This window comes from Pongo abelii, chromosome X (genome assembly GCF_028885655.2).
Source record: "Pongo abelii isolate AG06213 chromosome X, NHGRI_mPonAbe1-v2.0_pri, whole genome shotgun sequence".
NCBI classification, from domain to species: Eukaryota; Metazoa; Chordata; class Mammalia; order Primates; family Hominidae; genus Pongo; species Pongo abelii.
The window spans coordinates 24,012,314-24,027,538 of NC_072008.2; the positions used below are offsets into that span (position 1 = coordinate 24,012,314).

The following is a 15,225-nucleotide window of genomic DNA, read 5'->3' on the forward strand; positions in this document are numbered from 1 at the left end:
GAAAAAAAGAACAACCCCACAAGTTTCCAAAACATACCATTCTGTAGAGTCGTACCATTCTATGGAGAACCACTGGTCTACAATCCCTCGCACCTTTCTTTTCCTTCCATCTCTCAGATGGGAATATCTCTCCCTTGCACAGCTGAGGTATTCTCTCTAGAATCTTGACTGAACATTTCCCTCTAGTTACCAAATTCTCTCTCCTTCTCTTGACAGTCAAGCTTATCAACCATCATAGTGTCCATTTACTTGGCCCTCAGTCACCAACCCAGGTTAATCTACCCTTCACTTCCATCAGTAAACTTAAAGTATAAGGATCATGAAAGCTTTCCAAAGTGCCCAAATCAATGAACACGACTCATGATATGTAACTAACTCATATCTCATCTAGCTTATATCTCTGTCATGGACATTGTTGGTTGCATATCCAGTCTCTACTCTCCCTCTTCCTTCCTAAAAGAACTCCATTGTGTTCATGAATGCATTCCTCTCCCCTGTGATTAAGTGACACCACCCTGGGTTGATCCTGTTTAGTCTAAGCCAATCACATCATGGCATTCCTCTGACAACTGTTACAGCATCAGACAACTGACCTAAGTTGGTCCAATCAGACTGAAGAACCAAGTGTGGGAGTTTTTTCTCTCTCCTCCTCTTGCTCTAGAGAATGAGAAAGTGTGTATGTTACTAGTAGTCATCTTGCAACCCTAAAGGAAACCAACCTGACTGTGGAAAGCCAAGAAGAGATGGGTCCTTGATGACACTGGTTTTTTTTTTGTGGGGGGACGGAGTCTTGCTGTCTCCCAGGCTGGAGTTCAGTGGTGCGATCTCAGCTCACTGCAAGCTCCGCCTCCCGGGTTCTCGCCATTCTCCTGCCTCAGCCTCCAGAGTAGCTGGGACTACAGGCGCCTGCCACCACACCCGGCTAATTTTTTGTATTTTTAGTAGAGACAGGGTTTCACCATGTTAGCCAGGATGGTCTCAATCTCCTGACCTCGTGATCTGCCCGCCTCGGCCTCCCAAAGTGCTGGGATTACAGGCGTGAGCCACCGCGCCTGGCCTGACACTGCTGACCAACTGAATCAGCGCCTGGAATCCATTCTTCCTCTGGACTTTGTGAGAGAATTTTCCTTACTATTTAAGCAATTGGGTCTTCCCAGCTGAAAGCATCCTAACATAGCCATTTCTCCTTGAAACTTTTCTCCCTCGATTTTCTAAACATCACTCTTTTCTGCTCCTACTTCTACTTCTCAAGTCTGGCCTCCCCCTTTCCTCTGCCTATTCCTACATTTTGGTGTCCTCCAGGGTTTGTTGTGATCTTTTCTACCCAAAGTACGTGTTCACCTGAAATAATCTCAGTTTAGTCGGGTGCGGTGGGTCACACCTGTAATCCCAGCACTTTGGGAGGTCAAGGCGGGCGAATCACGAGGTCAGGAGTTCCGAGACCAGCCTGGCCAACACATGGTGAAACTCTGTATTTACTAAAAATACAAAAAATTAGCTGGGCGTGGTGGCGGGCGCCTGTAATCCTAGCTACTCAGAGGCTGAGCCAGGAGAATCACTTGAACCCAGGAGGCAGAGGCTGCAGTGAGCCAAGATTGTACCACTGCACTCCAGCCCGGGCAACGGGGCCAGACTCTTGTCTGAAAAAAATAATAATGATAACAAGAATAATAATAATAATAATAATCTCAGCTCACTGTATCTTTCCCTTGACACATCAAAACTGAGCTTCCAGCACTGCCCCCAATGGAATACCACTGATGTTCCCCAGCTCATTTACCTGAAGAACTCCTACCTGTCTCAAAACTAAATTTAAGTGTCCCGTCTGTGAAGCCTTCTCTGAAGTCCCCAGGGGTTCTTTACCTTTTTTTCTGCCATGGACCTCTTTGACCGTCAGTGAGTCCTATAGACTCCTTCTCAAAATAATGCTTCTAATTGTGTACAAAAAAGTGCCAACTATATTGAAATAATCTTATTTTTTAAACTCAAATATCTGATATAAGCAGTATGTGCTTCTTTACTAGCCCACTAAACAAAAAGATCTAGCAGTGAGTCTTATAACTACCATAGTTCTGAAGTAGTAATGAGCATAAATGATATTTTGACATCTGCAACAACTGTAATGTAATATGAAAATGTCTGTGACTTGTGCTGGTAATGTGACTTCTACTGGTAACAGGTACTGCTAGTACTACTGTGATTTGTTACAGTAGGAGCTTGTAAAATGAATGGCCCCCAGCGAAGTGCACCAACTCGTATCTCTGACCTTGTGTAGTTCCCCACCATATCAACTCTGGACTTGGTTACGTGACTTGTTTTGACATCAGCAAACATGATGCTGTGTTTGTGCCTTGGGACTTGCCCTCTTGGAAGTCAGCAACCAAGTGAGGAAGTCCAACCTAGGCACATGGAGGGGCACCAAGCCCCCAGACATGGCAGTGAAGCCAACTTTCAGTCAAGCCACCAGGAGAACTGCCCAGCCAACCCACAGATTTTGAGAAACAATTCTCGTTTTAAGGCACTGGTTTGCAGTGATTTGTTACCCAACAATAGATAACAGAGAAATTACCCATATGCGTAACTAAAGGAAGTGCTCAATTCCAATTGGAGACTGCTAAAAATAGTTATTTTTTTCCCCATCAAAGTTCAGGGATCCTCTGAAATCTATGTGCAGATCCTTTGAGGAGCTGAGGGCCGCAGGTTAGGAACCCCTGGTTAAGCCAAGTGGATCCTGCTCTTCTTTTTACTACTTTACTACATTGTTGGTACACATATAGTTAAACTGGCCACAGCATATCTTTCCTTGTTGTAACCCTGAAATGGAGCTGAGCTCCTAGCACATAACAGGTGTTTAACACACAAATTTATCAAATGAACGTTGATTATAGGATCTGTCTTCCTGACTAAACTGTGAGCGGCCTGAAAACAGAGTAAGAGCAAATACTAGGCCTTTTCCAAGTGCTTTACACATACGAACTTATTCCTTATAACAACCCTATGAGATAGATGTTATTACCCCAATTTCACCAAAGGAAGATAGGCACAGAGAAGGTAAGTGACTTGCCCAAGGTCACACAGCTAGAAAGTGGCAATGCCAGGACTAGAAGGCAGAATGCATGTTCTGATTTTACAGCCTTTATTAACGTACCCAAAGCACATTGCAGAGCTCAATAAAACTTTTAAATGAATAGTACAATTCTGAGATTTCATTAGCACTATTTTATGAGTACTATGCTTCTTGAAGACTCAATTTTGTAGATTAATTTCTGGTAGCCTGTGATTTTTTATGACAAAACACATATAATTTACTTTTTAAAAAGTAGAATAATGGCTTTATGCTAAAGTGCAGATTTTCGAAATTAAATCTTCATTGTAAAAGTCGATTTTTTTTCCAAAGGACACGAGTTCACAAAACGCAGGGAAGGGGGTCCACTGGTCCGTATTAAATAATGTTCCCTGAGGAGTGGAGCAAAGCTCCAGCTTCCCTCGTCACCCAGCCATCCCACCCCAGCCTCCCCCATACCCTGCCCAGCTTCTCCTAAAATGACCCTCCCCCGTCCACACATCAGGTTCTGAAACCTGACCCTGCCAGGCAACTAAGGCCGCGAACCCCACAGTGCCCTGAGCTGGCCTCACCCTACCCACGATCCCAAGAGAGTACTAGCCGAGGGGATGGATACTTTGGGGGAAGGCACTTTAAATTTTCAAAGTGTTTAATTCACGAAAGCACAACCCAAAGGGCCGCCCTCACCCACCCGGGGGTCTCCCGCCTCCGCCTGGCAGCCGCTCATCCCCAGTAGACCAGTGAACGGACCGCGGGGCCGGGACGCAGCCGGCCCAGTGGCGGGAAAAGCCTCGGGGTGAACCGGGCCTGGCCTGCAGAGAGGCCCCAAGAGAGCGCGGGGAGGGCTCGGGCGGCCGGGAGGGGGCGGTGACAGCTGTGACCCGACTCCACGCTCTCACCTTGAACATGTCGCTGGCAGCCGTGGCTCCGGCAGGGTCACCCCGGCCTCGGCCACGCCCACTATAGAGAAGTGACTACGGAGGCCCGGTAGGGCCTTGATTTCTCCAACCGCAAGCAGGCAGCGATGCGGGTGACGGCCGTACTGCAGACTCGGTGCGGCGAAGGTTTAGTTCAATCACCCCGTTCTAGAAGCCGCGTCGCTGAGCCGCAGCGCGTCGCGCCCGGGCAGCGGGTGAACGCAAACCCCGCCCTCCAGGAGGCTCCGCCCCTCCGCAGGCGGTTGCTAGGCGGCAAGAAAGCGCCGGCTCTGTGTGGGCGGTACGCGGAGGCGCGAGGAGGGAGGTGCCTGGCGTCGCGCGGCGCTGAGAAACTGTCTTTGCAGCGGCGACTGGGCGCCCCGCGGCGTGTACCGGGATTTCTGTGAGCAGAGGCTGCCGGGAGGGGGCGCTTGGAGGGCCTCGGGCGGCTTCGAAAGCCTCGCAGCCGGAAGCCGCCGGTTGGCGGCCTGGATTTACCTTACGAAAGGTTTTAACCGTGGACTGGAGGTTTCTCAGGTTTTAAATTTAAACTAATATGCTGTGTCCTTTAATCGGAAAAGGCTCTGACCTTATTTTTTGCCGTTAAGAAACAAGCGGTAAGCCTCCTCTCTGGGAATCAAATGTTTGTCCCTCAATACTTGTAGAAGTAAATGATAATGGCAATAATTATCTTATTAACAAGAGTAAACAAGCACTGATACAGCACTTTGATACGCGCAGCCCTGATCTAAGTTCTTTATTCACATTCATCTAATCTTTCCAACGACGGAAGTAGGTGGGCATGATTATTATTCCCAATACATAGATGAAGAAACTGAGGCACGTAGAATTTGTACAAGACCACACGGAAAGTGGGAAGCTAGGATCCAAACCCATTAGTCTGCCTTTGAAATCTGTGTTCTAGCCAAAACAATTGTTGCACTGTCTCATAATGAGGATGTATTTCCTATTTCATTCTGTATTTCTGCCCTAATCCTATAAAAAGTGTAAGCCCCATCCAGGCGAGCATCTGGAAAAATTTAGAATTTGTACAGTGATGTGCCACTGCCCTCCAGCCAAAGACCACTAGGGGCACACCTGTAGCTGAAGAAATTGGGTTTCTCATTGCTGCAAGGAGAACGCACATGTAGGAACACAGTGACATATTTCAGTAACAGAGATTTATTATAGGATTTGGGCTTTGGTTCGGTGATTTTGGGGCGAGTTCAAGGAAGCAGGAGCTTTGCTCTCCATCGGGTGTTGTTAGGAAGCAGTGGTAACACCAAGGCCCAGCTATGACTGCCAGCCAGCTCCCAGATGTTAAAGGCTGCTTTTCTCTTTCTTAAGAGGATTGTATATTCCAAGGCATCCCCAAGGAGAAATACTGAATAGACTCAGAAGGCTCTCTGCATCAGCAGTGTAACATCACACATACATAAAAGTGTGAAACATATTGATAAATTAGGGCAGAAGTTCTTAATTCAGGGGGTATGTGAACTTGTATGGGGGAAAAAAATGACAACTTCATTTTCACTAACCTCTAACTGAACTTTGTTTCTTTCAATTATAGTGTAGATAACAAGCCACAGTAGTATTAGCATTGATGACTTTGTCATCAACGGAAAGCACAGATATTTTCATGTTACATTGCAGTCATGTCAGGGATCTTGAAATATTTATGCTCATTACTACTTCAAAAATACAGTAGTTATTAGAGCTCATTTAATGCATTAAGAAGACACATTTACTATACTTTTGTTTTAAAAAATATTTTGATGATTTCAATATAATTGGAGCACTTTGTAATCCTTTGTATTTTATGTTATGCGTTTTAAAACCAATTCTTAGAAGAGATCTGTCCATAGGGGTCCATGGCACCAAAAGAAATGATAAAGAGCCTCTGGTTTAGTAACAGAGACCAAGTAGTGAGTAAGAATTTGGGAGCTGCATCCAAATTGGAGTGTTACTGCATCCAAATTGGTTGCTTTAAAGAATAGAAAGTTGGAGGTGGAATCAGAAATTTAGTGTATACCCTCTCATTTTACCAAGGAGGGAACTGAACCACTGAGAGGTTAAGTGAGTTGCCCAAAGTCTCACTGCTATTTGATGATAAAACTGGGACAAAACGTTTTTAGACAAACATGTAAAAACTCACCACTGTGCTAGGCACTGAGGACTCCGTAGTTAACAAGATGCCTCCTGCCCTCAATGAGCTTGTTGGTAGACAGCTGGAGAGTGAGGAGATTGAATTATTGAGTTAAAAAGTTAACTCCAGGTGTAGTGTGGAAGATGAATAAGAGAAGAAAAAGACTGGAGACAGACCAGTTAGAAGGCTATGGATAGATTTACTTGTCTTTTCCATATACCATATAATATTTTTAGTACACAAAGAATGTAAACTATAAGCAACTTTAAGAGATCCACAATACTTTCCTTTTTAAAGGATTGAGAATTAGTACAACAATCATATGGCACTTGAGTCTTGTCCAAACAGTGTAATAGTATAAATTATGACCTCAAAAGGTTAATTTATGTACTTTCAGATTAGTTCATTGGAGGGAAAATGAATCGTTCCTCAAATGTACCAGGTAAAGGTATTCTGAAATCGGGTACAAAATCCTTACAAAAAGTTCGCAGAGTACATTTCGCAAATGCACCAAATGCAAGATCATTACTATCGTAAGTACCTGTGTTTTGCCTTATGTTATCTTCCACAACTGTACAGTTTCCAAACAGTACTTATTCAGATAACTTCAAATGCTTCTTGTTTTGTAAATCAAAGATTTTGTGTTTTAAAATTATTTTCAAATTGAATAATTATAATTGCGTTTTCTAATTTACAAAGCATATTAACACACATCTACTTGATCCTTACACAACCTTGTGAAACAATTTTTACATTTTATAAATGAAGTAGTAGCAACCGGGATAAGGTAAGTGGCTTGCAGAAAGTTATCAGCTAATAAATGGCATCAGATAGGATTCAAAGGTTTGTTTCCATACTTCAGGCTTTTTCCTTTCTTTTTTTTTTTTTTTTTTTTTGAGACAGAGTCTCACTCTGCCACCCAGGCTGGAGTGCAGTGGGGCGATCTCGGTTCGCTGCAACCTCTGTCTCCCGGGTTCAAGCGATTCTTCTGCCTCAGCCTTCCGAGTAGCTGGGATTACAGGCATGCACCACCACGCCTGGCTAATTTTTATATTTTCAGTAGAGACGGGGTTTCACCATATTGGCCAGGCTGGTCTCGATCTCCTGGCCTCAGGTGATCCCGCCCACCTCGGCCTCCCAAAGTGCTGGGATTACAGGCGTGAGTCACTGTGTCTGGCCTAGCCTTTTCTTCTTTATATCTTGTAGCCTGCATTTTGCCAGCCAATGGGTAGCATTATGCAGGAGTACCCGTCTTTGTACATAGTGCTGTAAGGGTTAATTATGGGGTAAGAAGGTATGAAGGAGGAGACCCCTACAATCTACCAGTGCTGGGATATGATCAAAAGTAGAATAATTCTGACATGACCTGGATGAGCCTGGTTCAAGCAAAGATCCGAGAAGGAAGTTTCTTTTTCTAGGGCATAGTCATCCACCCCCAGAAGAGAACTGGGCCTCCTGTAACTTTGACTATTCCCCATTCCATTTTCATAGCACTTGAACTAGTTGGACGTTTCATTTTAGGTCGTGAATGTTTTTGGGAAGTAAGCTTGTCTCCTCACACTTTTTATTTATAATATACATGCCTCTTAATGATATATTTATATTTTATATGCCTTTTGATGATAAAGTTTTAGCCAGGACTTTTTTTTTAATCTCAAGGGAAATCTCCTCAAGTATTTCATATCCTCATTCTGAGTGGATTTTGCAAATGACCACTTCCAATTACCACATCCAAAGGTTCCTCATTAGGTCAGTCTTAGAGTGGGGGATGGGGAGGTACAGGAGGAGGAAGCATAAATTGATAGTTCTCTAAGGTTTTAGGAAAATGAAAACTATAAATATTAACCTCTTTTTTTTCTCTCAGAATGCTTAAAGACATTTCGGCTCAAATAATACAGAGGGCTTGGTTATCTCATACAAACAAAATGATATTTCAACTCCTAAAACACGCAATTTGTGCAGCGGTATGTATTTTGCTTTTTTTTTTTTTCTCTGATAGATTTAATTATCAAGCTGAAAGATCTATTAATTAAAGATTGAATAGATAACCTTCTTTATCTCCTCTTTTTTTTTTTTTTTGAGAGGGAGTCTCGCTCTTTCACCCAGGCTGGAGTGCAGTGGCACAATCTCGGCTCACTGCAACCTCTGCCTCCCAGGTTCAAGTGATTCTTCTGCTTCAGCCTCCCAAGTAGCTGGGACTACAGGCGCCTGCCACCATGCCTGGCTAATTTTTTGTATTTTTAGTAGCGATGGGGTTTCACCATGTAAGCCAGGATGATCTCGATCTCCTGACCTCGTGATCTGCCTGCCTTGGCCTCCCAAAGTGCTGGGGTTACAGGCGTGAGCCACCACGCCTGGCCCTTTCTTTATCTCTTCTATTTGGATCTAATAATATCACATGGAGTTCTGGAATTGTTTCTTCTGTTAGCCCTAAATGAGTATTTCTGGATTTTTTAAAATGTGGATGACTATTATTTTTTTCTGAAATTAATATACTGCTTGTTTTGTTTTGTTTTGTTTTTAAATTTGATTCCTGATTTGAAAATGTGAGACAGTTCTCTTCCAACAATAAAAAGCTCCGAATCTGCAAGGTGCAGCGTCTCATGCCTGTAATCCCAGCACTTTGGGAGGCCAAGGCAGGGAGGGCCAGGAGTTCGAGACCAGTCTGGCCAACATTGAGAAACCCTGTCTCTACTAAAATACAAAAAAATAGCCAGGCGTGGTGGCATGCGCCTGTAGTCACAGCTGCTTGGGAGGCTGAGGCAGGAGAATTGCTCAAACCCAGGAGGTGGAGGTTATGGTGAGCAGAGATCGCGCCACTACATTCCAGCCTGGGTGACAGAGTGAGACTCTGTCCCCCTTCAAAAAGCTCTGAATTAAAAGTTCCCTTACCTTTTATCCAGCAATTTTACTTCTAAGAATCTATTCTACAGTACATATACAATTTGATTGCACCATTGTTTGTAACAGCAAAGGAAGTAAACTGTATAATATCTATCGATAGGATGCTGGTTAAATAAGTGTTGCTGCTTTTATAGTGTTAAACTTTGCAGCTTTAACATGATTCTGCAATAGAAAGAAAACGAAGATAGCTCATCAGTTAAAAAAGCAAGCACCAGACAGTATGAAGAGCATGATCCTACTTGAGTGAAAAACAAAACCAAAAAAAAAGATGCATATCCCCCCTCCTCCAGAAAGCAACTCTGGCAACCCTAGCGGAGCCTTCCTTGGAATAGTACCAAATATTCTAATAAAACAACCTATAAATCCAGTAGTCTATTATTAGTGATACTCTTTTTTTTCTTTTCTTTTTTGAGATGAAGTCTCACTCTGTTGCCCAGGCTGGAGTGCAGTGGCATGATCTTGGCTCACTGCAACCTCCACCACCCAGGTTCAAGCGATTATCCTGCCTCCGCCTCCCTAGTAGCTGGGACTACAGGTGCGTGCCGCCATGCCCAGCTAATTTTTTTTTTTTTTTTTTGTATTTTTAGTAGAGACAGGGTTTCACCATGTTAGCCAGGCTGGTCTCAAACTCCTGACCTCAGGTGATCCACCTGCCTTGGCCTCCCAAAGTGCTGGGATTACAGGCGTGAGCCACCACACCCGGCCAATTAGTGATACTCTTAAGGGAATTTTAGCAGCTCTGAAAAAAATAATAAAGTCTGAGCAATGTATACACCGTTCACCATCTGACCCACAGACCTATTTCTGATGTCAGTAAAAGCAGAATACGGCTGGGCACAGTGGCTCACGCCTGTAATCCCAGCGTGAGCTGGGATCTTTAGGAGGCCGAGGCGGGTGGATTGCCTGAGGTCAGGAGTTCGAGACCAGTCCGGCCAACATGGTGAAACCCTGTCTCTACTAAAAATACAAAAAAATTAGCCGGGCGTGGTGGTGTGTGCCTGTAATCCCAGCTACCTTGAACCGGGGAGATGGAGGTTATAGTGAGCCGAGTTTGAGCCACTGCACTCTAGCCTGGGCAACAGAGCAAGACTCCGTCTGAATACTTCAGAGAAAACCCACCCAGGTAAACTCCTGGCATTTCAGGTCTATTATCCATTGTCTTTGAATATGGAACTTGTATTTAATTTTATAATGCTGGTTTCATAGTATTTTTAGACTTTTGTAACAGAAGGAAATTCTTTTTTATCTGTTATAGTAATACTTTAAGTTAATACCTTAAATTAATAATGTTTTGTCCTTTTAAAAGCTATTTATTTATTTATTTTGAGACAGAGTCTCGCTCTGTCACCCAGGCTGGAGTGCAGTGGCACGATCTCGGCTCACTGCAACCTCTGCCTCCCAGGTTCAAGCGATTCTCCTGCTTCAGCCTCCCAAATAGCTTGGACTACAGGCACCCGCCATCATGCCTGGCTAATTTTTGTATTTTTAGTAGAGATGGGGGTTTCACCATGTTGACCAGGTTGGTCTTGAACTCTTGACCTCAGGTGATCCTCCCGCTTTGGCCTCCCAAAGTGCCAGGATTATAGGCGTGAGCCACAGTGCCTAGCCTAAAAGCCCTTTAGTGTGCATTTTTATGTGATTATCATAGGCATAAAGGGGTTGGTTGGGGTTGTTTGGGGGAAAGAGTTGGGACTTTAGAGTCAAACAGAACTAAATGAATCCTGGCTTCCGCATTTACTACCTGTATGCCTTTTTATAAATTACAAAAATTCCCTGAGCCTCAGCCTTCTCATCTGTAAAATAGGCATGATAATATTCTCATAATGGGCCAGGTACAGTGGCTCACGCCTGTAATCCCAGCACTTTGGGAGGCTGAGGCAGGCAGATCACCTGAAGTCGGGAGCTCGAGACCAGCCTGACCAATATGAAGAAACCCCATCTCTATTAAAAATACAAAATTAGCCAGGCATGGTGGAGCATGCCTGTAATCCCAGCTACTCAGGAGGCTGAGGCAGGAGAATCACTTGAACCCAGGAGGTGGAGGTTGCGGTGAGCCAAGATCACGCCATTGCACTGCAGCCTGAGTGGTGGCTCACACCTGTAATCCCAACACTTTGGGAGGCTGAGGCGTGTGGCTCACAAGGTCAGGAGTTTGAGGCCAGCCTGGCCAATATGGTGAAACCCCGTCTCTACTAAAAAAATACAAAATTAGCTGGGCGTGGTGGCAGGTGCCTGTAGTCCCAGCTACTCGGGAGGCTGAGGCAGGAGAATCGCTTGAACCTGGGAGGCGGAGGTTGCAGTGAGCCGAGATCGCGCCACTGCACTCCAGCCTGGGCAACAGAGCGAGACTCCGTCTCAAAACAAACAAAAAATTCTCATAGTGTTGCTAATGTAAGGATTAAATGAGCTAATGTATATAAGGCACCTAACATAGTAATATATGGTACATAAAAGGCGCTTAAAAGCTAGTAACTTATTACTATTATCATCCTCATCTTACAGTGATTCATTCAACAAATACTTCTTAAGCATCTGCTGTGTTCCAGGCACTGTATTAGATGCTAGGAATATAGTGGTAAAGAGAAAAGCCACCATCCCTACCTTCATGAAGCTTACAGTCTAGTAGGAGGCACAGACAAGTTGATAAGTAATTATAATATATTGTGAAAAGTGCTGTCGTAGGGAAATAATAGTGCCTTTGATTTCTAAAAGGGACAGATACCCAAAGTTGAAGGCCAAAATGATTAAGTAACTGGCTCAAGGCTACACAGATGGTAAGTGGAGGTGCCAAAACAAAAACCCACCCCTTCAGAACTTCAAGTCCAGCGTACTGTTCACTTTACCACGTTGCCTCTGTTATAGTCGATAAATTGTGTCTGGGTGGGATACTGCTTTCCTTTTACAGCACTGTCCTCTATTTCAGGAATTCTGTGTGACACATGAAATACTGAAGAAAGTGGCCCCCTTAGAGGCTAAGCTTATTAAGGATCCTACTATGCAGTGTAAAATTAGATTCAGGTAATGTACCTATGCTGATTTATTTCAAGAAGTACTTAGTTAATATGAGGAAATCTTAGATATGGATTTTTTTAATTCTCATAACTTCTCAGAACTTAATTACAAAGTAAATGTGTTATCCTTATTTACATTTGTTATGTGAAGAAACCGAGGCATGACTCTGTGGCTAAAAGTTGCCATGAGAGTAGCTCTCATCTCCCATTCTGTATTCAGTCTTACACAGGTATGAGAATAGTTGTGAGTACACCAAAGTGTGGGTCTTACATCCTATGTGATCCATTTCATTACCAGTTCTTTACATGCTCTGACATAGCCTTTACCCTGTATTCAAGAAACTATATGAACTATCTTAAGTATAAGGGGGAAAAGCAACTGAGCCCAAAACCTGATGCCAAATAACTAAATTTTTATCTTTATTTCAGATTTAGAGGTGAAACGTTTCCACCTTTCATCGTGTTTAAAATTTTTCTTCATACTGATGGCCATGGTTACAAGTATTTTAGTGGAAAAAATGTATTAATGCCGTCAAGTAAGGTGACGTTTCATGATGTACATTTTATGTTAACTTAGCTTCTTAACATCTTTGTAGTATCTGAATTGCATTCAAATTGTACAGAATAAGTTATTTCACCATGAAACAGCCCACCAGGTAGGTAGTGTGTTTTTTTTTAAGCACCATGTTTCAAAGTGTCTCCACTTACTAGCTAAAAAAAAAAAAAAATTTGGAGTGAATTACTTAATTAAGGCTCTAGAAAATATCCATCCATTTTTTTGTATTAAAATTTTGATTTGTTAATAATAGACTAGGCCAGGCGCAGTGACTCATGCCTGTAATGCCAGCACTTTGGGAGGCCGAGGCGGGCAGATCACCTGAGGTCAAGAGTTTGAGACCAGCCTGGCCAACATGGTGAAACCCCGTCTCTACTAAAGATACAAAAATTAGCCAGGTATGGTGGCACATGCCTGTAATCCCAGCTACTCGGGAGGTTGAGGCAGGAGAATCACTTGAACCCAGGAGGTAGAGGCTGCAGTGAGCCAAGATCGTACCACTGCACTCCAGCCTGGGCGACACAGTGAGACTGTGTCAAAAAAAAAAAGGACTAAAATTGGTCAGGGCTCTTAAATTATGCAGAACATTTAATTTAATGCCATTTTATTTGTTTTAATGGAATGTTATTGTTTCTTTGATTCTGGTAGCACATTTAGAAAAAAAATGGTCTGGACTATGCTATTGAAAATGAACTTTCAGCCGGGCACGGTGGCTCATGCCTGTAATCCCAGCACTTTGAGAGGCCAAGGCGGGCGAATCACCTGAGGTCAGGAGTTCAAGACCAGCCTGGTCAACATGGTGAAACCCCGTCTCTACTAAAAATACAAAAATTAGCCAAGCGTAGTGGTGCATGCCTGTAATCCCAGATACTCAGGAGGCTGAGGCAGGAGAATTGCTTGAACCCTGGAGGCAGAGGTTGCGAAGAGCTGAGATCGCACCACTGCACCCCAGCCTGGGCAACAGAGTGAGACTCTATCTCAAAAAAAAAAAAAAAAAGAAAGAAAATGAACTTTCAAAATATTTATCCTTTTTTCACATGAATTCTCATCATACTTATTTATTTCTTTATTTATTTTGAGACAGAGTTTCGCTCTTGTTGCCCAGGCTGGAGTGCACTGGTGCGATCTCAGCTCACCACAACCTCTGCCTCCCAGGTTCAAGTGATTCTCCTGCCTCAGCCTCCCAGGTAGCTGGGATTACAGGCATGAGCCACCATACCTGGCCAATTTTTGTATTTTTAGTAGAGACGGGGTTTCACCATGTTGGCCAGGCTGGTCTTGAACTCCTGACCTCAGGTGATTTGCCCGCCTCGGCATCCCAAAGTGCTGGGATTACAGGCGTGAGCCACCACGCCTGGCACTCTCATCATACTTTTAAGTTTCATGAATATTCACCACAAACTGTGTCTACAGTATAGGAATCACCTGGGAATCTTGTTAAAATGCTGCTGCTGCTGCTGGTCCATAAACCACACTTTTTTATTTTATTTTATTTTATTTTATTTTACTTTATTTTATTTTTTTGAGACGGAGTCTCGCTCTGTCGCCCAGGCTGGAGTGCAGTGGCACGATCTTGGCTCACTGCAAGCTCCACCTCCCAGGTTCACACCATTCTCCTGCCTCAGCCTCCCGAGTAGCTGGGACTACAGGCTCCCGCCACCACGCTCGGCTAATTTTTTTTGTATTTTTAGTAGAGATGGGGTTTCACCGTGTTAGCCAGGATGGTCTCAATCTCCTGACCTCAAAACTACACTTTTTTTTAAATTCATTCAGCCACTCTATATCTTTTGATTGGAGAGTTTAGTCCATTTACATGAATGTTATTACTGAGAAGTACAGACTTAGTTTTGCCATTTTTTTATTTGTTCTGGTTGTTTTGTGGTCTTCTCTTCTTTCCTTCCTTCCTGCCTTCCTTTTAGTGAAGGTGATTTTCTCTGGTGGTATGTTTTAATTTCTTGCTTTTTATTTTTTGTGTATCTGTTGTATGTTTTGGGATTTGAGGTTACCATGAGGCTTGCAAACAATATCTTATAACCCATTATTTTAAACTGGTGACAGATTAACACAGATTGCATCAACAGACAAAAAAAATAACAAACAAGCAAAGAGAAACCAAATAAAAACTCTGCACTTTAACTTCATCTCCCCACTTTTTAACTTTTTGTTGTTTCTATTAATATCTTATTGTATTGTCTATGTCTTGAAAAGTTAATGTTATTATTTTTGATCAGTTCATCTTCTAGTCTTTCTATTCAAGATATGAGTAGTTTACACACCACAATTGCAATGTTATAATACTCTGTTTTTCTGTGTACTTACTATTACCAGTGAATTTTGTACTTTCAGATTTCTTATTGTTTATTAATGACCTTTTCTTTCAGATTGAAGAATTCCCTTTAGCATTTCTTGTAGGACAAGTCTGTTATTGACAAAATTCCTAAGCTTTTGTCTGAGAAAGTCTTTATTTCTCCTTCATCTTTGAAGGATATTTTCACTGCATATACTATTCTAGGATAAAAGTTTTTATTTTTCCTTCAGCACTTTAAATATGTTACATCACTCTCTCAGCCTGTAAGGCTTCCAATGAGAAGTCTGCTGCCAGACGTATTGGAACTCCTTTGTATGTT

At 43.0% G+C, this 15,225-nt stretch overlaps 2 protein-coding genes across 7 annotated transcripts in view; one reads left to right on the top strand and one right to left on the bottom strand.

The window, feature by feature from the left end:
* The window catches only part of APOO (apolipoprotein O), a 74,248-nt gene extending 70,030 nt beyond the window's left edge, over positions 1 to 4,218 (bottom strand). For 2 of the 5 annotated variants that reach the window (XM_054544406.2, XM_009234664.3), the window contains exon 1: positions 3,964 to 4,211. In XM_054544406.2, the coding sequence (XP_054400381.1) occupies positions 3,964 to 3,972 (9 nt within the window). In that variant the 5' untranslated portion in view covers positions 3,973 to 4,211. Of the gene's footprint in view, positions 1 to 3,963 lie in introns of all 5 variants that reach the window. The other 3 variants (XM_009234662.4, XM_054544405.2, XM_002831460.6) reach the window with 3 other exon arrangements.
* A 17-nt stretch (positions 4,219 to 4,235) lies between these two features.
* The window catches only part of CXHXorf58 (chromosome X CXorf58 homolog), a 31,592-nt gene continuing 20,602 nt past the window's right edge, over positions 4,236 to 15,225 (top strand). Inside the window, exons 1-5 of one of the 2 annotated variants that reach the window (XM_009234667.3) lie at positions 4,236 to 4,598; positions 6,525 to 6,660; positions 7,992 to 8,091; positions 11,955 to 12,049; positions 12,472 to 12,583. In XM_009234667.3, coding sequence (XP_009232942.1) covers positions 6,545 to 6,660; positions 7,992 to 8,091; positions 11,955 to 12,049; positions 12,472 to 12,583 — 423 coding nt within the window. In that variant the 5' untranslated portion in view covers positions 4,236 to 4,598; positions 6,525 to 6,544. The remainder of the gene's footprint in view (positions 4,599 to 6,524; positions 6,661 to 7,991; positions 8,092 to 11,954; positions 12,050 to 12,471; positions 12,584 to 15,225) is intronic. The other variant, XM_002831461.5, reaches the window with a different exon arrangement.